Source organism: Pantherophis guttatus, chromosome 1 (genome assembly GCF_059756535.1).
Source record: "Pantherophis guttatus breed Tessera chromosome 1, ASM5975653v1, whole genome shotgun sequence".
Lineage (NCBI taxonomy): Eukaryota > Metazoa > Chordata > Lepidosauria > Squamata > Colubridae > Pantherophis > Pantherophis guttatus.
Genome location: NC_142063.1, coordinates 344,640,805 through 344,665,493, shown reverse-complemented (window position 1 = coordinate 344,665,493; position 24,689 = coordinate 344,640,805). Strand labels below are relative to the sequence as shown.

The window sequence follows — 24,689 nt, the reverse complement described above, 5'->3', positions numbered from 1 at the left end:
AAAAGTTGAGGATTAATGTATTATCATTCCAGGAAGTATCGTATTTGCGTTTTTGAAAAATAAAAAATAACGCACCCGAGCCCTTGGATCTTATCTCTTGCTCTATTTATGCAAATAAATTTCTGTTCGTTCAGGTCCTGCCAACCTGTTTGCCATCCTGAACACACCTGTGAAGAATATCCCTTTTGTATGAATTTCACACGCTCCCCCTTCCTCCCCTCGCGCACAATTTATGCAAACACAGGGCAGGTGCGACTGTCAAACACAGCGTTTTATTCTCCAACACACAATTTGCAAAAACTGAAAAATACACCTGGATCATTGTGATACCCCCCACAGGCAAAAAAAATATATTATTAATAAGAATTCTGATCTCGTGCTTTGGCCATAAAAATACAAAAATTGTGCTCAAATTCGGAGCGTTTCACAGAACTCCCTGAGATTTACTGGATGGCAACGTTGTTGGCTGCTTCTTTGGGGTTTTGCTACCTTGCTTTGAATTTGGACGCCTTTTGTTTTTGGTGGCCATGAGGGAGGATGATTTACTCTTGTGTAAGGAACGCTCTTTCTCTGCCTCAGGGACTTTATCCAGATCCGGCAGCTGCTGGCACGGAAAAGGCGAGTCCAACAGGGGGTTTTGCTGCAAGAATTCGCCATAGCGTTTTCTTCGGCTTAACCGATAGTTGCACAGCCTTTCCTCTTCGGCTTCGGGGTCGTCCAAAACGCCGTCCCAGCGAAGGCTCTCGTTGGGCAGGACGGCGTCTCCTGGGGTTGAGATCGAAGTGGACGACGAGCAGGCCGAGAGCGAGTTCCTGGTGGCTTTGCCTGATCCTCGCCTGCTGTGACCTTCCTGCGGGGTCCCGTCGCACTTCCAGCGCTGCAGCAGATCCAGTGGAAATATGGCAAAAATGGATTTTTTCTTGACTTGGCTGGAATGTTTGTCTGTTTTTTTTAAAAAAAATCAAAATCAAAAGTGAGCAATTTTGAATTTTTATAGGACAGGGGGTCCTTGACTTACGACCACAAGTGGGACCAAAATTTACACTGCTAAGTAAGATGGATGTTAAGTCAATTCTGCCCAATTTTACCATTTTTGGCATGGCTTTTAAGCAAATCACTGTGGTACTTTTATTTTGTTTTATTCGCTCAGAGTTGAATGTTACACCCTAATATACAACCATGTCAGGGAATTTCGCAACCGGTATCCAAATGGAGTCAGAGGCGCTGACATGTACTTGTATTTTTATGTAAATAAATATATTTTACAACTGCATACACAGCAAACTAGGAGCATCCTTAAGACAGAGCAGGAGCATCCTGAGGTAAATCAATAAGGCAGGAGCATCCTGAGGTAAATCCAAACAGCAGGAACATCCTGAGGTAAATCCAGATAGCAGGAACATCCTGAGGTAAATCAACACAGCAGGAGCATCCTGAGGTAAATCTAAACAACAGGAGCATCATGGGGTAAATCTACACAACAGGAGCATCCTGAGGTAAATCAATACAGAAGGAGCATCCTGAGGTAAATCCACACAGCAGGAGCATCCTGACATAAATCAACACAGCAGAAACATCCTGATGTAAATCAACACAGCAGGAGCATCATGGGGTAAATCTACACAGCAAGAGCATCATGAGGTAAATCAAGGCAGGAGCATCCTGAAGTAAATCCACACAGCAGGAGCATCCTGACAAATCAACACAGCAGGAACATCCTGATGTAAATCTACACAGCAGGAGCATCCTGAGGTAAATCAAGGCAGGAGCATCCTGAGGTAAATCCACACAGCAGGAGCATCCTGAGGTAAATCACAGAGCACAAAAGGGCACACAGAAGAAAAAGGCGGGAAAAAAGGGAAACTCCCCCTTTACATCCACAGCAACCAATCGCAGCACAGGTTGCCTCACGCAGGAGCCAGCACTCTCCAACTAATCAACCACAGTTGTATGTTATGGCTCACAACCCCACTGTTCCAGCTACTAAATTTAAATATCTTAACAAACTGTCTTGCTTAGCAATATAAATTTTGGGTTCAATTGTGGTCATAAGTGGAGGAGTACCTGTATTTCGATGGTATCCTTTTCCCTTATCACCCAGGCCAACCATCAATTTCCAGAGCCCGTAGGAATCCCTCCGGACCATCCTTGTCATGCCAAAGGGATGGATCTGTGACAGGAGTGAAATCTAAAATTTGTTACTACCGGTTCTGTGGGTGTGGCTTGGTGGTGGTGGGGTAATGTGACTGGGTGGGCATGGCCAACTTTTTTTTTTACTTTTAAAAGCATTTTTTCTACAACCTTAAGAGGTTGCAGAAAAAGATGCTTTTAGAAGCCTCTGACGATCCCAGCTGAGCAGCGCAATCGTCAGAGGCCTTTTTTTTAACTTTTAAAAGCATTTTTTCGGCCGAAGAGGTTGTAGAAAAAATATTTTTAAAAGTAAAAAAAAAACAGCCTCTGATGATCGCGTGGCTCAGCTGGGCATGGGGGGGGGAGCACAAGGATTTTTGCTACCAGTTCTCTGAACCACCCGCCATCGCTACCGGATCGGGCGATCCAGTCCGAACCGGGAGCATTTCACCCCTGATCTGTGAGCTTCCATGATAAATTTCCCTCAGTCCCCGATTATTGAATTACAGGTAGTTCTTGACTTACTACCGTTCGTTTAGTGACCGTTTGAAGTTACTGAAAAAAATGACTTATGACAATTTTTCACAATTACGACCATTGCAGCATCCCCAGGATCGCGTGATCAAAATTCAGATGTTTGGATGACTCATATTTATGATGGTTACAGTGTTCCGGGATGGTCGTGATCCCCTTTTTGCAACCTTCTGACAAGCAAAGTCAATGGGCAAGCCAGATTCACTCAATAACCATATTGCTCACTTAACAACTACAGGGATTCATTTAACAGATCTGGCAAGAAGGTCGTAAAATGGAGCAAAACTCACTTCAAAACGGTCTTGCTTAGCAATGGAAATTTTGGGCTCCACAGTGGTCCTAAGTCGAGGCCTACCTCTTCCTGCCATGCAGTTAGTACAGCCACCGACTCTGTGAGAATCCTAGAGGTTGCTGAGCTAAAAAATGGGATTGCTAATAGCCCCTTCAGAATAACAGAATAATAGGGTTAGAAGGGACCTTGGAGGTCTTCTAGTCCAACCCCCTGCTCAAGCAGGAAACACTATACCATTTCAGACCAGTGGCTGTCCAATTTCTTCTTAAAAGCCTCCAGTATTGGAGTACCTACAACTTCTGGTGGCAAGCTGTTCCACTGGTTAATTTTTCTCACTGTTAGGAAATTTCTCCTTAATTCCAGGTTGTCTCTCCTTGATTAGCTTCCATCCATTATTCCTTGTCTGGCCTTCAAGTGCTTTGGAAAATAGGTGAACCCCCTCTTCTTTGGGGCAGCCCCTCAAATATCGGAAGACTGCTATAACGACTGAAACATCACTTAGATTCTATATAGCTACCCACCAGGGCCTGGAACGGTTTTCTTTTTCTTCTTTTTCTTGCTGACTTTCTTCTTACTGGGCGAAGGGGGCAATTTTGCTGTCAGCTTGCCGCCTTTCGCTCCCTCCCCATCAGACATGGCATCCTGCCGGCTCGTCTCCATCCTTCCGGGAAACCGTTGTCGCCCGCTGAGCCTGAACCCAAGACAAACACAAAAATATATGTGTGGTTATTTTCCTTTCTCACAATTCTGGCGCTGCAGCCCCACGCTTTAAAGGAATGGGGTGTCAAATCCCATCAGGGTGGATAAAAATCAATGATTTTTTTAAAAAAAATTGAAAAAATCTGATTTTTTTTATTTAAATCGGATTTTTTTATTTAAATCAGATTTTTTTTATTTTTATCGAATTTATTTTAATAAAAAACTTTTGGAGTAAACATCTATCGTAAAATCGTTTTCTATTTAAGATAACAAATAATTTAGTTATTCAGCATGAAATGGAGCTTAGTTATGTAGCACGAGGCTGTATATTCTGCAACACTGGGACTATCGGTGAGTCAAAGGAGTAGCAGAATGACAGTTGCTCTTTAAAAATTATGATTTAAATCGAGTTGATTTAAATCAAGTCTTTTTACTAGTGATTTAAATCATGATTTAAATCGACTCAATTTAAATCAAATCCATCCTGAATCCCATTAAGTTAAAAAATCACATAAGAACGGAGTAACTATGCAGAGTGGGTTGGCAAAGCACCCCGAAACCACCAACTAGCTGACTTTCTCCCTGTTGCTATTATAAAGTAGTCCTTCACTTACAGCAGTCCACTTAGCGACCGTTCAAAGTTACGTCGGCACTGAAAAAAGTGACTTATGACCGTTTTTCACACTTATGACCTTTGTAGCATCCCCTTAACCACCAAAATTCAGATGCTTGGTGACTGGTCTGTATAGCCAGCGGTTATGCACAACAACTCTCTGGGGCTGAGGATGGGATGGATAGGCGTTTCTCCCCAAAGAGGCCTGCCTGGTCCCCAACACTAGCACCCTTTCGTTGCCGGCTGAAGGCTTTTCAATTCCCCCATGCTTTCTTTTTTAAAATGGCATTTTAATTCAGATTTAAGTTTTTAAGGTTTTAGCTTTTAGGTGCCTGTCTTGAAGTGGCTAGATTTGCCTAGTGTCTTTATTTTTTTTTAAATTTGGTTTTACTGGGTAGTAAAACCCAGTAAACTCAAATGGATTTCTTTCATTTTTCATTTTTTTTCTATTTTTGTTCATTTTTTTTCTTTTCTTCCTCTCTTCCCTCCCTTTCTATTTATCCCCTCCATGCTTTCCATTTTCCTGGCTGCCTTAATCTCTTTTTCCCCTCCTTTTCCTTCCTTTCCTTCCTTTTTCTCCTTGCTTCCTTCCCTTTTTTCCTTCCTTCCCTTTCATTCTTCTCTCCCTCCCTTCTTTTTCCTTCCTTCCTCCTTCCTTCCTGCTTCCCCTTTTCTTTTTTCCTTCCTTCCCTTTCATTCTTCTCCCTTTTCCCTTTCTTCCTTCCTCCTTCCCTTTTTTCCTTCCTTCCCTTTCATTCTTCTCACTCCCTTCCTTTTCCTTCCTTCCTTCCTGCTTTTTTTTCCCTTCCTTCCCTTTCATTCTTCTCTCCCTCCCTTTTCCTTCCTTCCTTTCTCCTTCCTTCCTGCTTCCTTTTCTTTTTTCCTTCCTTCCCTTTCATTCTTCTCTCCCTCCTCTCCTTGCTTCCTCCTTCCTTTTCTTTTTTCCTTCCTTCCCCTTTTCCCTCCCTCTCTATTCCTTCCTTCCTTCCTTCCCTTCCCTTCCCTTCCTTTTCTTCCTTCCACTGTAAACTGCCCAGAGAGCTTGGCTATTGTTTAGTTTTAAAATGTATAACCAAATTATACATTATGATAAAATAGCAATAGCCCTTAAGACTTATATACTGCTTCACAACCCCTCTCTAAGCCATTTGCAGTGTTAGCGCCTTGCTCCCCAACAATCTGGGTCCTCATATTCTATGAGCCCATTTAGTATTCATTTTAAATGTTACATAGTATTAATTAAAAAATATTATCGCTAATAGCAGCTTGTTTTTACTTCTTACATTTTAAATTTATTAAACATTCATCCCTTTATTACTTAGCAAAAGTAGTAAAGAGATGAATGTTTAATACATTTAAAACTTAACAAATAAAAACAAGCTATGATTATAGTATTATTAATTAATATTTATTAATTAATACTATGTAACATTTAAAATGAATACTGAATGGGCTCATAGAAGATGCTATCAAAATCTGTATTTTATTGATTGCTTTCATGAAACCTTCATTATTTGTTTGTTACTTTTATTCATTGGTCAGCTTTTTAATTACATTTTATTGATTACCTTATTGATTAAAAAGCACAATGGCTCCCTCCCCCCCACCCTAAGAGGGGAGGGGGCGCCTCTCCTCCCCCCTTGAAGATTTTGGGGACCACCCCTCCCCCTCCTCTGTCCCCCACTTCCTTCCCCTCCCCCCTCAGGGTCTCCCCAGGATCCCCCTCCCTCTCCCCCTCCCCCCCACCCGCGGGAATTGCACGCACGCGCGGGGAGGGGGACGTCCGCCCCCCTCTCTCCCCCTCCTCTCGGCTTCTTCTTCCTCCACCGGCGCAGCGTTCTTTCGCCGCCTGTCGGTGGGTTGGCGCGTCTCCACGGCGACGCGTCTCCACGGCAACGGTGCGGCCTCCCGCTTGGAAACCGCCCTCCAGAGAGTCCATCCGCGCGGTGGGAACTGACGGAAAAATAGTCCCAGCAGAGAGAAGCCACGAAGCCCGGGGATTTGCACGAGGAAGGACACGCGTGCAATCGCGTGCAATGCGTATACTTTTTTTAAAAAAATAAATTTTATTGAGTATTTTACATTTTAAAACCAAACACACAATAGCAAAAGAAATCAAGAGACAAAAACAAAAACACATGTATACCAGACGTTAAAATACAACACTAACAACAGATATATACAATTTTACAACTTTCTGCATCGACTTTTGTCTTTACTCTTAGCTTTTATCCTCCCGCTCCTTCTCTTTATTTTTAAATATTCATAATTAACTGTTTTGTCAGCGGGATCATTATTTACATTTATATCCAGTATGTTAATATCTAATTTCACTTTATATTCTTATTTCTTAATTTGATTTCTGTTTTCCAATCATGTATAAAGCCTATTCCACACTTTATAATAATCCGAGTCTTCTCTTTCTTTGGTCTCCATCGTTAATTTATCCATTTTGGCGCATTCGAGGATTTTCTTTATTATTGTTTCTTCCGATGGTGTATTGGTCGACTTCCACATTTGTGCTAGAGTAATTCTGGCCGCCGTTAGAATATGCAATATAATATAAGAGAGACTTTTTTCCATTTTTTCTATCAATCATTCCTAGGAGGAACATCTCTGGTTTAAAATCTATCTTTTGGAGTGTAATCTCTTCCAACCACCCTTTAATTTTATACCAAAATTTCCTCACCTTACGGCACATCCACCACATGTGGTAGTATGTCCCTAGTTTGTGATCACATCTCCAACATTGGGGTGATAATTTGGGGTACATTTTTGCCAGTCTCGCTGATGCTAAATGCCACCTATAAAACATTTTATAGCTGTTTTCTTTGTATGATACTGCCATGGTCAATTTGTAATTTCTCTCCCACAATTTTTCCCATTTATCCAATTCTATGTTATGTCCAAAATTCCTAGCCCAACTTATCATTGTTTCCTTTACTGTTTCTTCTTCCAATTTGTATCCTAATAAGTAATTATAGATATTTGTAATCATTTTTCTTCCCGATCCTAATATTAATTTATCTAATTCCAATTGTTTCCTGTTTATGCCAAATTGTTCTTTATCTTTTTAAAATCTAGTTTTGATTTGTAAATATGGCCACCATTCCAAATTTATTCCTTGTTTTTTCAAATCTTGTATTGATTTTAATTCTCCTTTTGTGTCTAATAAATCTGCGTATCTTACCATTTTATCTAGGTCTGTGGTATTTGGATGTGCAATGCGTATACTTATTATTTATTATTAAACTCAGAAGGCCTGGAAAAGCTAAACAAAGCAGGGCGGGAGCTGATTGGTCCGGCATTGAGAGGCTAACCGATATTAAGCCAGCATTTCTCAACTTTCTTTGGACAGATTTCTGATGGCGGACTCCCAACTCCCAGAATTCCCCAGCCGGCAATCTGAGCCTTGAGCTCCACCTTACAGGCAGTCCTCGGCTTACAACCATTCGTTCAAAGTGACCGTTCAAAGTTAAGAGTGGCGCTGAAAATAGTAATTTACAACCATTTTTCATACTTATGACCGTTACATCATCCCATGGTCCTGCGATCGAAATTCGGATGCTTAAGCAACCGGCTCATATTTATGACGGTTACAGTGTCCCCGCGGTTATGTGATCCCTTTTTTGTGGCCTTCTGACAAGCGAAGTCAATGGGGAAGGCCAGATTCATTTAACGACCATGTCACTAACTTAACAACTGCAGTGATTCACTTAACAACCGCGACAAGAAAGATCGTAAAACGAGTCAAAATTCACTTCACAACTGTCTTGCTTAGCAATGAGAATTTTGGTCCATGAACTACACATTCTTCTGTTGGGCCCAGGGTTAGACTAAGTGAGCTCTAGGATCCTTTCAATCCTCGTGTTTTTCATCATATAAAATTGATTGTGCCACCAATATTTTAGCTCAGCTGCTGCGCAGTCAGGCTCTGGGATGGGTTTATGCTGAAGGGGACACTCAAACCTGCATTTGAATAAATCAGGATTAACATAGTGCTCGAAGAAAAATCAGGCCCGGTTCCAAGCTGGGAAGAAAGGTGCTAGAAATAAAATGGAGGCCGCATGGAAGGAAGGACTCTGTTTATTGATGAGCAGTGCCAACCACAGCATGTAGTTCTGGGACAGCTGACAAATTGGTTTGAGGAGTACATAGATTGTTATAGGGTTCTGAGATGCTCCAGGGGGGTTGGGCAATGCAGTGAGCCTTGTGTCTTTTGCTATTCTAATGGTGGTGGGTTAATCCTATTATTTCCTAGAAATCATGTCCTGTTCTTTGCATTTGAGGGGGGGGCTGTAAATTTTAATCCCATCACTGGAGCTGAAGGTGTTTTGTTTGTGAATAGATTGGCCCAGTCTTTCTTAATAGGCACAAAATATCCATTTCTAGACTTCAGGCATCTGCTGGAGGCTATTGAGGCTGCCTTCTGCCTTTAAGAACACGTTTCTCCCTTTCTCCTTTGGGGAAATATAATATTCGGCCTCTTTTAATATTCCCAAAAACATTTCATTTGTGTGTGTGTGTGTGTCCTACAATAGCATGGGAATGTAACCACTCATGAAATTTAATAAGCTGATTTGTAACCACAAACGTGTTGCAAGTAGCTAGCAAGCTGATGTCCAAAGTCTTAAATGCAGAACAGGCAAGAAATCCATGCCTGTGTGTGTATACACACAAACAAACCACATTTGCCTAGGAGTTTCTTGTAACCTTCTATTGAGGCATACTGCTTTCCATCGTTGCACACCCAGTTATTCAATTTACCGCCTTGCCTCCATTTGCACAAATCACGAACTAGCCAACCCTATGCTAGCCTAGCAAATCGTGTGTGAACGCAGCTTCCAAGCTTGCACCTTGCACGCCTATCGAGTTGTGTGAATGCAGCTTCCAAGCTTGCAGCTCGCAAGGCAGAGGAATGTGGACCACGGATCGCTAGAACCTGTGTTCTCTCCTGTAGCAAGAAATCTCCTTCTGGGTTCAGCTCCAAGTGGGGAAAAAGACACTGGAAACATGGAGACTGCTTGGAAAGATGGTTTAATGGTGGACAGGATCACACGGCTTGAGTTCCTGAACAGAAAAGGGGGCAAGATGCAGTGAGTCCCCGGGTTTTATACCCTCTCTGGCTTTGAACTTCCTGGGGCCCCGAAAGAGTATCCTGATTGGTTGTCAGACTCCCAGGGGGTGGGGGTCTTAGCTAGCCTTGCTGGCTGATGTAATCTTCCCAGGTGCCATGCGGTGAGTTTCTGTTGCTAGATGGGTCCTATTGTGTTGCAGATGATGGTCCATTGACAAAGATTGAGTTTCTGCCTCTGGCCCCTTGACAAAGGGTGGGGGCAGGAAGATGGGAGCTGCTTCGTCTTTATCTTTATCTTTCTTTATCTTTATTTGATTCAGCCAAATTATTTAATTCGTTTTTATTCTATTTTAAATTTTTGTATTTATTTGTTTTATCCTGTGGTTGTTCACTGCCCTGAGTCCTTCGGGAGTAGGGCGGTATAGAAATTTAAACAAATAAATAAATAAAAGAAATAAATATACCGCCCTACTCCCGAAGGACCAGGGCGGTGAACAGCCAAAACAGTAAAAATACATAAATACAAAAACTAAATACCAGTTAGCCGGTCTCTCTTGATTTTATGATTTTATGGTTGATTTTAAATTTTGATATGGATTTTAAATTGATAAATTTTAAACTATGGGCCAAATTTAATTATTTTAAATCTATTTTTAATCGTACTTTATGTATAAATGTTTTATTTTGGCTGTTCACCGCCCTGAGTCCGAAAGGAGAAGGGCGGTATAGAAATTTGAATAATAAATAAATAAATAAATAAATAAATAAATAAATAAATAAATAAATAAATACAAAATCGAATTAGACAATTTGGCCCAGACAGATTAAAACACCCCAATCATTTAAAAACTGATTAAAATTTATATAATTAAAAAGAGGGAAAAGATTAGGCCAGGCCCGCCTGATGGAATAAAAAGGTCTTGAAAGCGCGACGGAAGGTGCGCAGATCCGGGATCTTCCGTATCTCTGGGGGGACCTCGTTCCAGATAGTAAGTGCCCCCACAGAGAAGGCTCTCCCCCTAGGGGCCGCCAGTCGACATTGTTTGGCTGACGGCACCTGGAGGAGCCCCTCTCTATGAGAGCATACCGGCCGGTGGGAGGCTATTGGTGGTAGTAGGCGGTCCCGTAGGTAACCAGGTCCTAAGCCATGGAGCGCTCTAAAGGTGGTAACCAAAACCTTGAAGTGCACCCGGAAGACCACCGGGAGCCAGTGCAGCTCACGCAGGAGAGGTGTCACATGAGAGCGCCATGTTGCTCCCATAACCACCCGTGCGGCCACACTCTGCGCCAGTTGGAGCCTCCGGGTGCTCCTCAAGGGGAGCCCCATGTAGAGAGCGTTACAATAGTCCTGGCGGGAAGTGACAAGGGCATGAGGGACCGTGCGTAAGGAGTATTTAAAACATACTTCTCCATTTCTCATCCAGGGAAACATAATATTTCTGCCTTTTTAATATTTCCCAAAATATTTCATTCCTCTAGGAAAGGGGTGGGTGCTAACTTCCTACACTCCAATTCCGGAAGAGGGGCTAATGCCCGGGCTCCGTGGGGTAGATTTTCTCCACCGCCGGTTTTCCGAATTCGAGCGAGGCGCATTCTAGCTCTGCTTCGAAAATTGCAACTGCCGCTAGAGGGCAGCAGAGCCGCGCAGGAGAGGCTGGGACCTTAGCAATGCGAAGAGACTGAGGGGAAAAGATCATAGCTTGAGAATTTAGGACACGTCTGAAGGGTTGGAACTTGGGAGCCGGGCAAGAACCCGAGTGGGCAGGCGAGGTTACCAGATTTAGTTTGCAAAGGTCAACTGGGTGCTGCTGAGTGAGAGCTTTCTGTTGTATCCTGCTGCCATCCTCTGCATCTGTGTGGTTCAGATGAGGAGCTCAGCGAGGGAGGGAGGGAAGAAGGAAGGGAGAAGGAAGGAAGGAAAAGTGAAGAGGAAAAGAGGGAGAAATAGAGGGAGGGAGAACGGAGAAAAGAGGAAGGAAGGAAAAGTGAAGAGGAAAAGAGGGAGAAACAGAGGGAGGGGAAAGAAGGAAGGAAGGAAGGAAGGAAGGAAGGAAGGAAGGAAGGAAGGAAGGAAGGAAGGAAGGAAAAGTGAAGAGGAAAAGAGAGGGAGAAATGGAGGGGGAATGGAGAAAACAGGAAGGAAGGAAAAGTGAAGAAGAAAAGTGAGAAACAGAGGGAGGGGAAGGAAGGAAGGAAAAGTGAAGAGGAAAAGAGAAAAAGAGGGAGGGAGAACGGAGAAAAGAGGAAGGAAGGAAAAGTGAAGAGGAAAAGAGTGAGAAACAGGGAGGGGAAGGAAGGAAAGAAGGAAGGAAGGAAAAGTGAAGAGGAAAAGAGGGAGAAATGGAGGGGGAACGGAGAAAACAGGAAGGAAGGAAAAGTGAAGAAGAAAAGTGAGAAACAGAGGGAGGGGAAGGAAGGAAGGAAAAGTGAAGAGGAAAAGAGAGGGAGAAATAGAGGGAGGGAGAACGGAGAAAAGAGGAAGGAAGGAAATGTGAAGAGGAAAATAGTGAGAAACAGGGAGGGGAAGGAAGGAAAGAAGGAAGGAAGGAAGGAAAAGTGAAGAGGAAAAGAGGGAGAAATAGAGGGAGGGAGAACGGAGAAAAGAGGAAGGAAGGAAAAGTGAAGAAAAGAGTGAGAAACAGGGAGGGGAAAGAAGGAAGGAAGGAAGGAAGGAAGGAAAAGTGAAGAGGAAAAGAGAGGGAGAAATGGAGGGGGAACGGAGAAAACAGGAAGGAAGGAAAAGTGAAGAAGAAAAGTGAGAAACAGAGAGAGGGGAAGGAAGGAAGGAAAAGTGAAGAGGAAAAGAGAGGGAGAAATAGAGGGAGGGAGAACGGAGAAAAGAGGAAGGAAGGAAATGTGAAGAGGAAAATAGTGAGAAACAGGGAGGGGAAGGAAGGAAAGAAGGAAGGAAGGAAGGAAAAGTGAAGAGGAAAAGAGGGAGAAATGGAGGGGGAACGGAGAAAAGAGGAAGGAAGGAAAAGTGAAGAAGAAAAGTGAGAAACAGAGGGAGGGGAAGGAAGGAAGGAAAAGTGAAGAGGAAAAGAGAGGGAGAAATAGAGGGAGGGAGAATGGAGAAAAGAGGAAGGAAGGAAAAGTGAAGAGGAAAAGTGAGAAACAGAGGGAGGGGAAGGAAGGAAGGAAGGAAGGAAGGAAGGAAAAGTGAAGAGGAAAAGAGAGGGAGAAATAGAGGGAGGGAGAACGGAGAAAAGAGGAAGGAAGGAAATGTGAAGAGGAAAATAGTGAGAAACAGGGAGGGGAAGGAAGGAAGGAAGGAAAAGTGAAGAGGAAAAGAGAGGGAGAAATAGAGGGGGAACGGAGAAAAGAGGAAGGAAGGAAAAGTGAAGAGGAAAAGAGTGAGAAACAGAGAGAGGGGAAGGAAGGAAGGAAGGAAGGAAGGAAGGAAGGAAGGAAGGAAGGAAGGAAAAGTGAAGAGGAAAAGAGAGGGAGAAATGGAGGGGGAACGGAAAAAAGAGGAAGGAAGGAAAAGTGAAGAAGAAAAGAGTGAGAAACAGAGGGAGGGGAAGGAAGGAAGGAAGGAAGGAAGGAAGGAAGGAAGGAAGGAAGGAAGGAAAAGTGAAGAGGAAAAGAGAGGGAGAAATGGAGGGGGAACGGAAAAAAGAGGAAGGAAGGAAAAGTTATGAAGAAAAGAGGGAGAAACAGAGGGTGGGAGAAAAGAGGAAGGAAGGAAAGAAGGAAACTAAGGAAGGAAAACTGAAGAGGAAAAGAGAGGGATAAACAGGGAGGGAGAACAGAGAAAAGAGGAAGGAAGGAAGGAAGGAAAAAGAGAGCGGGAAGAAGGTGGAAGGAAGGGAAGGATATGAAGGAAGAAGAAAGAAAGTGAGGAAGGAAGGAAGAAAGGAAGGAAGGAAGAAAGGAAGAAGGAAAGGAAGAGAGGGAGGTGAGAAAGGAAGAAGGGCAAATATAGAGAAAAGAAGGAACAAGGAAGAAAGCTAAGATAATACCAACTGGAGAACTTTAATCCATCTATGACAAACTCCCGATCTGATTGCAGAGATAGGTAGCATCTCCTGCTGCGTTTCCTCATTCTCCTGCTCCCAGAATGGATGGGGTGCTGGAGATCATCTAGTCCAACCCCATTCCCGAGGCATACTGCAGCATCTCCAATAGATGCTTCCCTCCTTGCCCCCAGTTCTGTTTAAACCCCCTAGCCGAGGAGAATTCCCCCAACAGCCCCTGAGAAAAATGTGTGGCACTTCCATTGCACTATCCCAGGCGCCATCTTGACTTTTTTGACCTCCTTGTGCCCTAATATCGCATTTCACTTGGGTGGGGCAGTTGCAAGCAAGAGCAGCTGGTGAAGGAAGGAAGGTCAGGAAAGAGAAGACCCAAACTCTACCTATGCTGCCTTTATTCACCTGCCCACCAGAGGGCAGCAGAGATGTACAAATGTGTTTTCAACGTGAGCCATTTTAAGAATTGACTTCAACTCCCAGAATTGTGTGTTGTTGTATTGGTGTCACCGAAAAAGGTGGTGCTGACTTAGGACCACAACTGAGCCCAAAATTTCGAACGCTAAGGAAGTCGGTTGTTAAGTGAGTTTTGCCCCTTTTTATGACCTTTCTTGCCACCGTTGTTAAGTGAATCACTGCAGTTCTTAAGTTAGTCACATGGCTGTTAACTTTGCTTGTCAGAAGTTTGCAAAGATGATCACATGACCCCAGGACTCTCATAAATACAGGTCGTCCTCAACTTACGACCACAATTGAGCCGAGGGCTCAGAGAAGGGGCGGTGGGGTGGGCGGTTGTTATAAAGGAAGATCTTGGTCCGAGGGAGGCCACTGTACCTCAGGTAGCTGGATTTGAGTCCCTCCTTGTGAAGTGGGGCCGTGGGGTTCAGATGGGCCTGCTGATGGCGTTCCTGGCTCCCTGCCGCGTAGCAGTGGCCCTGCCCGAGCTGCTCGATGTGATAGCCGGGGTGGCGGTTGATACGCCCAGACTTATGGTTATGGGGGGATTTCAACCTGCCAACTGTCGGTGAAACGTTGGAAGCGGCTCGGGAGTTCATGGCTTCCATGACGGCTATGGACCTGACCCAGTTAGTTCATGGCCCTACCCACACGGGGGGACACACTCTGGACTAGATTTTTCCCTCAGGTCAGTGGCTGAATGATCTAGAAGTAGGGGACTTAGTCATTGAGCCCTTGTCATGGTCAGATCATTCACTCCTTCGACTGGACTTCCGTACCGCTACCCCCCGCCGCAGGGAGGTGGAACCGGTTAGGTGGTTCCGCCCCAGGCGCCTGATGGATCCGGATGGATTCCAGATGGAGCTTGGGCCATTCCCTGAGGCTCTGGCTCACGACTCGGCTGAAGACCTGGTGGCCGCCTGGGATAGGGCGGCCACTGGTGCTTTGGATCGTGTCGTGCCTTGGCGGCCTCTGACCCAGTGCCGATCCCGTGTGGCTCCCTGGTTTTCCGAGGAGCTGAGGGAAATGAAGTGCCGGAAAAGACGCCTAGAGAGCGGTTGGAGGGCCAGCCGTTCCGAATCCGACCGAACACTGGTGAGGTCTCATATTAAGACCTACCTAGTGGCGATAAGAGCGGCAAAATCTGACTATTTTTCCGCTCTTATCGCGTCTGCAGATAACCGCCCAGCCACCCTGTTTAGGGTGACCCGCTCCCTGCTCCATCTAGGAGTGAGGGAAGACCCCTTACAGGGTAGGGCTGAGGATTTTGTGCAATATCTGCATGACAAAATCGCTCAGATTCGGGAAGGCTTGGACTCTGACTGGGTAGGTTCAGACAGGGTGATGGAGGCGGGTCTTGAGAATGTTATCTGGGAGGAGTTTGACCCGGTGACTCCCGAGGACGTGGACAGGATTTTGGGCAGGCTTAGCGCGGCCACATGTTTATTGGACCCGTGTCCCTCCTGGTTGGTGCTGGCCTCCCGGGAGGTTACACGAGGCTGGCTCCAGAGGATTATCAACGCTTCTTTGAGTGAGGGTTTCCTTCCCACTGCCTTGAAAGAGGCGGTGGTGAGGCCCCTCCTCAAGAAGCCTGCCCTGGACCCGGCTGTATTAGCAAACTATCATCCAGTCTCCAACCTCCGCTTTGTGGCAAAGGTTGTTGAGAGTGTGGTGGCGCGACAGCTTCCCCAGTATCTGGATGAAGCTGTCTATCTAGATCCATTCCAATCGGGTTTCAGGCCTGGGTACAACACGGAAACGGCATTGGTCGCATTGGTTGATGATCTCTGGAGGGCTCGGGATAGGGGTTGTTCCTCTATCCTGGTCCTATTAGATCTCTCAGCGGCTTTTGATACCATTGACCATGGTATCATGCTGCGCCGGTTGGAGGGGTTAGGGGTAGGGGCCACCGTGTTGTGGTGGTTCTCCTCCTTCCTCTCTGACCGGTCGCAGTCTGTGTTGGCAGGGGGGCAGTGGTCAACCCCGAGGGGCCTTGTCTGTGTGGTGCCGCAAGGGTCGGTCCTCTCGCCCCTTCTGTTCAACATTTATGTGAAGCCGCTGGGTGAGATCATCCGTGGCTTCGGGGTGAAGCTCCATCAGTACGCTGATGACACTCACCCCAGATCACCCCAATGATGCCCTTGACGTGATGTCCTGGTGCCTGGAGGCCATGCGGATCTGGATGAGGAGGAACAGGCTCAGACTCAACCCTTCCAAGACTGAGTGGCTGTGGCTCCTGGTGTCCCGGTATGGCCAGCTGATGCCATCGCTGACTATTGGGGGAGAGTTGTTGGCCCCCACAGAGAGGGCTCGCAACTTGGGTGTCCTCCTGGATGCATGGCTGTCCTTAGAAGAGCATGTGACGGCTGTGGCCAGGGGGGCCTTCTATCAGCTTCACCTGATTCGCCAGTTGCATCCCTTTCTGGACCGGGACTCCTTGCACATGGTCACTCATGCCCTCGTCACTTCCTGCCTGGACTACTGTAATGCTCTCTACATGGGGCTCCCCTTGAAGAGCACCCGGAGGCTCCAACTGGTCCAGAATGCGGCTGCATGGGTGATTGTGGGAGCGACATGGCGCTCCCATGTAACACTTCTCCTGCGCGAGCTGCACTGGCTTCCGGTGGTCTTCTAAGTGCGATTCAAGGTGCTGGTTACCATCTTCAGAGTGCTCCATGGCTTAGGACCTGGGTACTTACAAGACTGCCTGCTGCTACCAATAGCCTCCCACTGGCCAGTACGCTCCCACAGAGAGGGGCTCCTCTGGGTGCCGTCGGTCAAACAATGTTGACTGGCGACCCCAAGGGGCAGAGCCTTCTCTGTGGGGGCACCTGCCCTCTGGAATGAACTGCCCCCCGGGATACGGAGGATTCCCGACTTGTGCACCTTTCGCCGTACCCTCAAAACGTTTTTATTCCAACAAGCCGGGCTGGCCTAATCTTTTAACTTTTTTAATTTAATTTTTTAAAATTTTAAAACGGGTGTTTTATTTGAATAGCTGGGCCAAATTATTTAATATGCTTTTAAATCATTTTTTAAATTTTATATTTGTGTGCTTTTACTTTTGGCTGTACACCGCCCTGAGTCCTTTTGGGAGAATGGCGGTATATAAATTGGAATAATAAATAAATAAATAAATAAATAAATAAATAAATAAATAAATAAATAAATAAATAAATAAATAAATAAAAATAAAATAAAATAAAATAAAATAAAATAAAGTAATAAAATAATAAAATAAAATAAAATAAATAAAATAAAATAAAATAATAAAATAAAATAAATAATCTATTTAATTATTTTAATTTTTAATCATTGTTGTGTCTTGTGTTTTTAAATTGGCTGTACACCGCCCTGAGTCCTTCGGGAGAATGGCGGTATAGAAATAAAATTATTATTATTATTATTATTATTATTATTATTATTATTAATAATAATAATAATAATAATAATAATAATAATAATAATAATAATAATAATAAATGTTACTAAGTGAGAAATGTGTGTTAAGTGAGTTTTGCCCCATTTTATGACTTTTCTTGCCACACTTGTTAAGTGAATCACTGCGGTTGTTAAATTAGTCACCCGGTTGTAAAGTGAATCTTGCTCCCCCATTGACTTTGCTAGTCAGAAGGTCGCAAAAGGGAATCCCGTAATTCCGGGACACTGCAGCCATCATAAATGTGAGTCATTTGTCAAGCATCCGAATGTAAATCAGGTGACTGTTTGGATGCTGCAACGATCATAAGTGTGAAAAATGGTCATAAATCACCTTTTTCTGTGCGTTGTAACTTCAAATGGTCACTAAGCGAATGGTTGTAAGTCAAGGACTACCTGTAATAGAGTGGCGAAGAGGTTAGACCCAGATTCAAGTCCATCTCAGCATGCAAACTCCTTGGACGACTTGGGGCCAGTCATTCTTCCTCAACTAGCCTACCTCACAGGGTTGTTGTAGAGCAGAGGTCTTCAAACTTGGCAGCTTTAAGACTTGTGGACTTCAACTCCCAGAATTCTCCAGCCAGCACAAGTCTTAAAGCTGCCAAGTTTGAAGAACTCTGTTGTAGAGGATCCAACAAAGGGAAATTATAATCCAGATCGACCTACAACCCTAGGATCTCTTCGTGGTCTCCCATCTAAGCAGAAAATCAGCTTTTTAAGCTCAGCTGCAGATAAAATATCGTAATTTGCAGCGATGAACAATTGTGAGATTAAAATGAAGAGAACCCCCCCCCCCAAAACCTCAAAAGTAAAGCAATGATCAGATTTTATTAGCACAAGACACCAAATTCTCGTTCACGCTTCGCAAATATACCAGAAATATACTGCTCAAAAAAATAAAGGGAACCCAAGCAGAAGACATCCGAGATCTGAATGAATGAAATAGCTTTATTAAATACTTTGTTCTTTACATACAGTAGTTTATACACTGCAACTAAAGGGACAACTAAAGGGACCACAAAACTACTGTATGTAAAGAACAAAGTATTTAATAAAGCTATTTCATTCATTCAGATCTCGGATGTCTTCTGCTTGGGTTCCCTTTATTTTTTTGAGCAGTGTAATTCGGTGGAGAAAAATAAATTGGTTGCAAAAGGGGACAAAAAAAGGTCCCCATCCCCACCCCCAGGTATTTGAAGAGGTTATCTGAGGAGGATGAGCATCCTCGTCCATCACTCTGGCTGGGAACCGAAGGGGACCACTTGAGAGATGAAGGTTGCCATGGCAACTGGCAGGGTTAGGCCTGGTTGAACGCAGCAGGCCGGAAGCCTCGACCTTGGCTTGGTGATGGAATAACTCTAGTTTAGAAGCATGAACCAGTTTTACAGAGAGGATATTTAGTCTCAAAACGTTCAAAAGGAAAGGGGGCATTTATATTATTTTTTGTTAAGTCCTCCCCTCTACTCAGCGCAGAAATATTATTATTATTTTCTCTTTTATTCATTAAATATGAAACTTAAATCAACTGAACATTTAAAAATGCATCACAAATACCACTGACTGGTGCTAATGGTTGATACGGGTTGCTGCCAGCGTCCTAGGTTATCAACCAAATATCTTCTTAAAATATACGATGTTCCGAGTAGCGCAGCATTTTGCAGTTGCGCTGGTGTTATTGCAGGAAGCTGCAATTTCTTGATGTGTTTTTGCAAAATTCTTGGACATGGTACCAAGCGCCCCAATGATGATGGGTATCACTGTTACATGTTTCATCCATAATTGTGTAGTTTCGATGGCCAGGTATTATTTTTATTATTATGATCTCTTTTATTCATTAAACACGAAACTCAAGTCAACTGAACATTTAAAAATGCATCACAAATACCACTGACTGGTGCTAATGGTTGATACGGGTTGCTGCCAGCTTCCTAGGTTATCAACCAAATATCTTCTTAAAATATACGATGTTCCGAGTAGCGCAGTTTTTTGCAGTTCCGCTGGTGTTATTGCAGGAAGCTGCAACTTCTTGATGTATTTTATTATTATTATTATTATTATTATTATTATTATTATTATTATTATTATTTATTGGTTAATCTTTAGTGAGATTCACAGCCTTTGAGGCTGGTTAATAGCTCAGCAGCTCGAGTCCTAACCAAGGACCTAGGAACTGTTAAGGTATCGTCGGAGGATGTAAGCTGTTCCGAGTAAGGTGGTTTTTTGTAGAGTCAAAATGTTCAAGTCCGGCAAATTTAGAATTTCTAAATAGCGGGGTAGCCCTTTGGGTATTGCTCCGAGGGCTCCAATTATTATTATTATTATTATTATTATTATTATTATTATTATTATTATTATTATTATTATTATTATTATATACACAACGTGAAATCACAGCTCTCAGTTCTACAGCTGGTGTTGGATTTCATATGCATCGTATTATTGTTACTATTACCGGTAGACCTTGATTTACAGCCACAACTGAGCCCAAAATTTCTGTGGTGAATAAAAACCGTTGTTATGTGAGTTTTGCCCCCATTTTAGGACCTTTCTTGCCACGGTTGTTAAGCTAATCACCGCAGTTGTTAAGTTAGTGACGCAGTTGGTTAAGTCCATCTGGCTTCCCCATTGAATTTTCTAAAAGGAGGTCGCAAAAGATAGCACTGTTTACAATTGCGATGCACAGGTGCCATTACGGTTGTAAGTCGAGGACTAGCCGCATTCAAAAAGGAGAGTGCCAACAATGTTCGGGAAAAGCCCTTAGGTTCAGCATTCAGTAAGAAAACATCCAGTGTGAAACCGAACAACGGAATGCAGCAATTAAAGGTACAGGTAGTCCTCGACTTACGACAGTTCGCTTATTGACCGTTCAAAGTTACAACATCACTGACAGACGTGACTTATGACCATTTTTCACACTTACGAACGTTGCAGCATCCCCACGGTCACGGGATTTACATTCGGATGCTTGGCCAGTGACTCACATTTATGACGGTTGCAGTGTCCAGGGAATCACGTGATCCCCTTTTAACGACCGTCCGACAGGCCAAATAAATGGGAAGCCAGATCCATTTAACAGCGTGTTACTAACTTAACAGCTGCAGTAACTCACCTAACAACAATGGAAAGAAAGTCATAAAGTGAGGCCAAACCCACTTAACAAGTGTTTCCCTTAGCAACAGAAACATTGGGCTCTGTTGCAGTCGTAAGTCGAGGACTACCTGTATAAGTAGCTTTTTTGGGACACGTTGTAACTTGTTTGTCGTTAAGCGACCCGTCATAGGTAAGCAGAGATGGGTTTCACATAATTTTATGTGAGGCAGGCCCATCTGCAAGTCACCACTACCGATTCACCCGAATCAGCTGAATACCATCACTGGTCATAAGTCAAGGACTATTTTTCCAAGGATGTATTTTCCCAATCTAACCACAGTTCGGAGAACGGTCTCTGATGAGACATAATCTCTGTGTGCACATCGGTACACAATCACTCCTAGTCAGAGGGGGGGGGGTTGTTTCAGCAGGTTCTGAGCAGTTCTGGAGAACCGGTAGCGGAAATTTTGAGTAGTTCGGAGAACCGGTAGTAAAAATTCTGACTGGCCCCGCCCCCATCTATTCTCTGCCTCCCGAGTCCCAGCTGATCGTGAGGAAACGGGGATTTTGCAGTATCCTTCCCCTGGATTGGGGAGGGAATGGAGATTTTACAGTATCCATTCCCTGGAGTGGGGAGGGAATGGAGATTTTACAGTATCCATTCCCTGGAGTGGGGAGGGAATGGAGATTTTACAGTATTCATTTCCTGGAGTGGGGAGGGAATGGAGATTTTACAGTATCCATCTCCTGGAGTGGGGAGGGAATGGAGATTTTACAGTATCCATCTCCTGGAGTGGGGAAGGAGTGGAGATTTTACAGTATCCTTCTCCTGGATTGGGGAGGGAATGGAGATTTTACAGTATCCATTCCCTGGAGTGGGAAGGGAATGGAGATTTTACAGTATTCATTTCCTGGAGTGTGGAAGGAATGGAGATTTTACAGTATCCTTCCCCTGGATTGGGGAGGGAATGGAGATTTTACAGTATCCATTCCCTGGAGTGGGAAGGGAATGGAGATTTTACAGTATCCATTTCCTGGAGTGGGGAGGGAATGGAGATTTTACAGTATCCTTCCCCTGGATTGGGGAGGGAATGGAGATTTTACAGTATCCTTCTCCTGCCACGCCTACCAAGCCACGCCACGCCACGCCCACCAAGCCACACCCACAGAACCGGTGGTAAATTTTTTTGAAACCCACTACTGACTCCTAGTGGACAATCCTTTAAACAGGAGCAAGCGTGTGTGCCAGCAGCCAAAAGAGCTAATAGGATCCTTGGTTGTATAAACAGAGGCATAGAATCAAAAACATGTGAAGTATTAGTACCACTTTATGAAGCCGTAGTACTTCATAGCCACACCTGGAGTAGCCACACCTGTAGCCACACCTGGAGTACTGCAGGCAGTTTTGGTCACCACATTACAAAAAAAGATGTTCAGACTTTGGAAAAAAAATCAGGTAAGAGCAACTGAGATGATCAAAGGCCTGGAGACTAAAACATACAAAGAACGGTTGCAGAATTTGGATATGGCTAGTCTAGAGAAAAGAAGGACTGGAGACGGATGGACATGATAGCAGTATTCCAGTATTTGAGGGGCTTCCCCAAAGAAGGGGGAGTCAAGCTATTCTCCAGAACAGATGAAGGCAGGACAAGAAGCAATGGGTGGAAACTAATCAAGGAGAGAAGCAACCTGGAATTAAGGAGGAACTTCCTAATAGTGAGGACAATTCACCAGTGGAACAGCCTGCCACCAGAAGTTGTGGGTCCTTTATCACTGGAGGTTTTTAACGAAGACACTGGACAGTCACTTGTCTGAAATGGTATATAGGATCTCCAGCTTGAGCAGGGGGCTGGACTAGAAGACCTCCAAAGGTCCCTTCCAGGTCTATTCTGATTGATTCATTGATGCTCAGGGAAAGTGCCATGTGTTTAATGAACTGGATTTTGAGCTATGCGGGATCTATAGCCCAATTAACAAGTCAAATCTTTTAAAACTTGATAACAGATGCTTTTCCCTTGGAGCTCCGTGGAGTGCAAGTCCTTGCATTTTGAATTTTCCCCAGGGATCTTTTTGCAATTGGAACTGGCATTTGGGAGACATTTGTAAAACGTCTGGCTGTCAGGAACATTGGGATTCAGAAAGCGAATATTTTTATTTATTTATTTTTTGCTTTAATTTATATGCTGCCCTTCTCCGGAGACTCAGGGCGGTTTACAACGCGTTAAGCAATAGCCTTCATACTTTTGTATATTTATACAAAGTCAGCTTATTGCCCCCACAATCTGGGTCCTCATTTCACCGACCTTTGAAAGGATGGAAGGCTGAGTCAACCTTGAGCCTGGTGAGATTTGAACTTGCAGTAATTGCAAACAGCAGATGTTAATAACAGTGCTTTAGTCCACTGTACTACAGGCTCTTTGCAACCACACAATGCTGACAATTGCTGTATAGGGCAGCTGTCTCCACAAGACTCACGATGTGGACAAAAATGAACCCAATCTGGCTTTTGTGTTGCTGCCCCAACATGAATAGAATAACAGAGTGGGAAGGGACCTTGGAGGTCTTCTAGTCCAACCCCCTGCTTAGGCAGGAAACCCTACACCACTTCAGACAAATGGTTATCCAATCTCTTCTTGAAAACTTCCAGTGTTGGAGCATTCACAACTTCTGGAGGCAAGTTGTTCCACTGATTAATTGTTCTCACTGTCAGGAAATTTCTCCTTAATTGTAAATTGCTTCTCTCCTTGATGAGTTTCCATCCATTGCTGCTTCTCCTGCCTTCAGGTGCTTTGGAGAATAGCTTGACTCCCTCTTCTTTGGGGCAGCCCCTGAGATATTGTAACATTGCTACCATGTCTCCCCTACTCCTTCTCTTTATTAAACTAGACCTACCCAATTCCTGCAACCGTTCTTCCTATGTTTTAGCCTCCAGTCCCCTAATTATCTTCGTTGTTCTTCTCTGCACTCTTTCTAGAGTCTCCGCATCTTTTTTTACATCGTGGCGACCAAAACTGAATGCAATATTCCAAGTGTGGCCTTACCAAGGCCTTATAAAGCGGTATCAACACTTCACGTGATCTTGATTCTATCATGAGTGTGGGTTAAAATCAGTGGTGGGATTCAAGTAATTTAACAACCGGTTCTCTACCCTAATGATTTCTTCCAGCAACCAGTTTGCCAAACTGATCAGAAAGTTAACAACCGGTTCTCCCGAAGTGGTGCAAACTGGCTGAATCCCACCACTGGTTAAAATGCATCGCAAGTCAGCCACGTGCCCAGAAACTTTTATTAAACTTTGATATACAGGAGGTAATCCGCAATTTGCCGTAGTTCGTTTAGTGACTGCTCCAAAATTACGATGGCACCAAAAATGTGACTTGGGACTGTTTTTTTTTCAAAGTTACGACCGTCACAGCATTCCTCACGGTCGTGTGATCCAAATTCAGACGCTTGCCAACTGGCTCGTCTTTACGACAGTTGTAGCCTCCTGGCTGGGGTCACATGATCCCCATTTGCAACCTTCTGACAATCAAAGTCAATGGGGAAGCCAGATTCACTTAACAACCATCTGACTCCCTGATCAACTGCAGTGATTCGCTTAAGAACAGAGGCAAGAAAAAAAGGTCATAAAGTGGGTTTAAAAACTCACTGAACAATTGTTAAGAGAAAAGGCTACATTGTGGTCGTAAATCGAGGACTCCCTGTGAAATATGATATTTATTTCCTTCCCTTGCAAGGGAAGGATTTTAGCACCTCCATAAACTTATTTACAACAGGGGGAAAAAAGAAAATAGGAATCCACCCTTTTGAGTCACATTTCCTTCTTTCCGCCCAGCCGGATTCTGGCCTCTTCCTTTGGCCCCTTTGCACAGCTGTCACACCCTCGCAACAACACAACTGGGGCGACAGCTGGGAAAGTCGACCTATCTCACCTGGCCTTTCCTGACAGCTGCAATCCGTTCCGGGAATCCAGGCCGGAGTTTGCCTCCCGCCCAACCACTGTCCGCCTTTGGACGGTTGGCCCCTGTATTTATTTAATGGTTGATTAGCAGCCTTGGTTATTCTTATTTTTTTCCCCTCTCCAAAGCTTTGCAGTTCTTCGGGGGGTCTTGCACGCGCCTGGCGCTCCTGGACAACCCCCCCCCCCAGCCACCCCCTCACTTCTCTCCAGCCTTCAGGTGAGTGTGCAATGCGTTGAGTGTGTCAAGGGCCCTGCAAAATTGGGGACTTTTCCTCTCTTGTCTTTTTTTTTTTTTTTTGCAAAAGGCACTTTGCACGTGGCGGGTGGGTCGCCCCCTCCTCTAAATGCCCGGGGAGGGGTGCTGCACCCTTTGCAAAGCACCCCTTTTCTCTCCAGCCTTGAGGTGAGTGTGCAATGCGTGCAAAATT

General features: G+C 44.3%; 2 protein-coding genes and 1 pseudogene across 5 annotated transcripts in view; 2 read left to right on the top strand and 1 right to left on the bottom strand.

Annotated features, from left to right (window-relative positions):
* Positions 1 to 253: 253 nt before the first annotated feature.
* On the bottom strand, positions 254 to 6,136 carry LIAT1 (ligand of ATE1). Of its 3 annotated transcripts, none has more exons than XM_060693246.2 (3): positions 6,034 to 6,136; positions 3,478 to 3,647; positions 254 to 942 (listed from the first exon to the last, which is right to left on the bottom strand). In XM_060693246.2, the coding sequence occupies exons 2-3, from the start codon at positions 3,614 to 3,616 to the stop codon at positions 425 to 427; spliced, it is 657 nt and encodes a 218-aa protein (XP_060549229.2). In that variant the 5' UTR covers positions 3,617 to 3,647; positions 6,034 to 6,136; the 3' UTR covers positions 254 to 424. The 3 variants fall into 3 exon arrangements, with proteins under 3 accessions (XP_060549229.2, XP_087739582.1, XP_087739583.1); XM_087883456.1 differs by having other exon boundaries at positions 6,028 to 6,106; XM_087883457.1 differs by lacking the exon at positions 6,034 to 6,136 and adding an exon at positions 4,270 to 4,937.
* Positions 6,137 to 15,921: 9,785 nt separating this feature from the next.
* Positions 15,922 to 16,710, top strand: LOC148116998 (uncharacterized; annotated as a pseudogene).
* Positions 16,711 to 24,108: 7,398 nt separating this feature from the next.
* Positions 24,109 to 24,689, top strand: part of RPH3AL (rabphilin 3A like (without C2 domains)) — a 43,334-nt gene continuing 42,753 nt past the window's right edge. Inside the window, exon 1 of one of the 2 annotated variants that reach the window (XM_034405489.3) lies at positions 24,109 to 24,478. The gene's annotated coding sequence lies outside the window, so the exon portion shown is untranslated. The remainder of the gene's footprint in view (positions 24,479 to 24,689) is intronic. The other variant, XM_060693249.2, reaches the window with a different exon arrangement.

Excerpts from the sequence above, each read along its gene's own strand:
- LIAT1 (XM_060693246.2), bottom strand. The coding sequence starts at position 3,616 with ATGGAGACGAGCCGGCAGGATGCCATGTCTGATGGGGAGGGAGCGAAA. Across the intron at positions 943-3,477 it reads GAAAACCGTTCCAGGCCCTG|ACAAACATTCCAGCCAAGTC; the intron begins GTGGGTAGCTAT and ends TAAAAAAAACAG.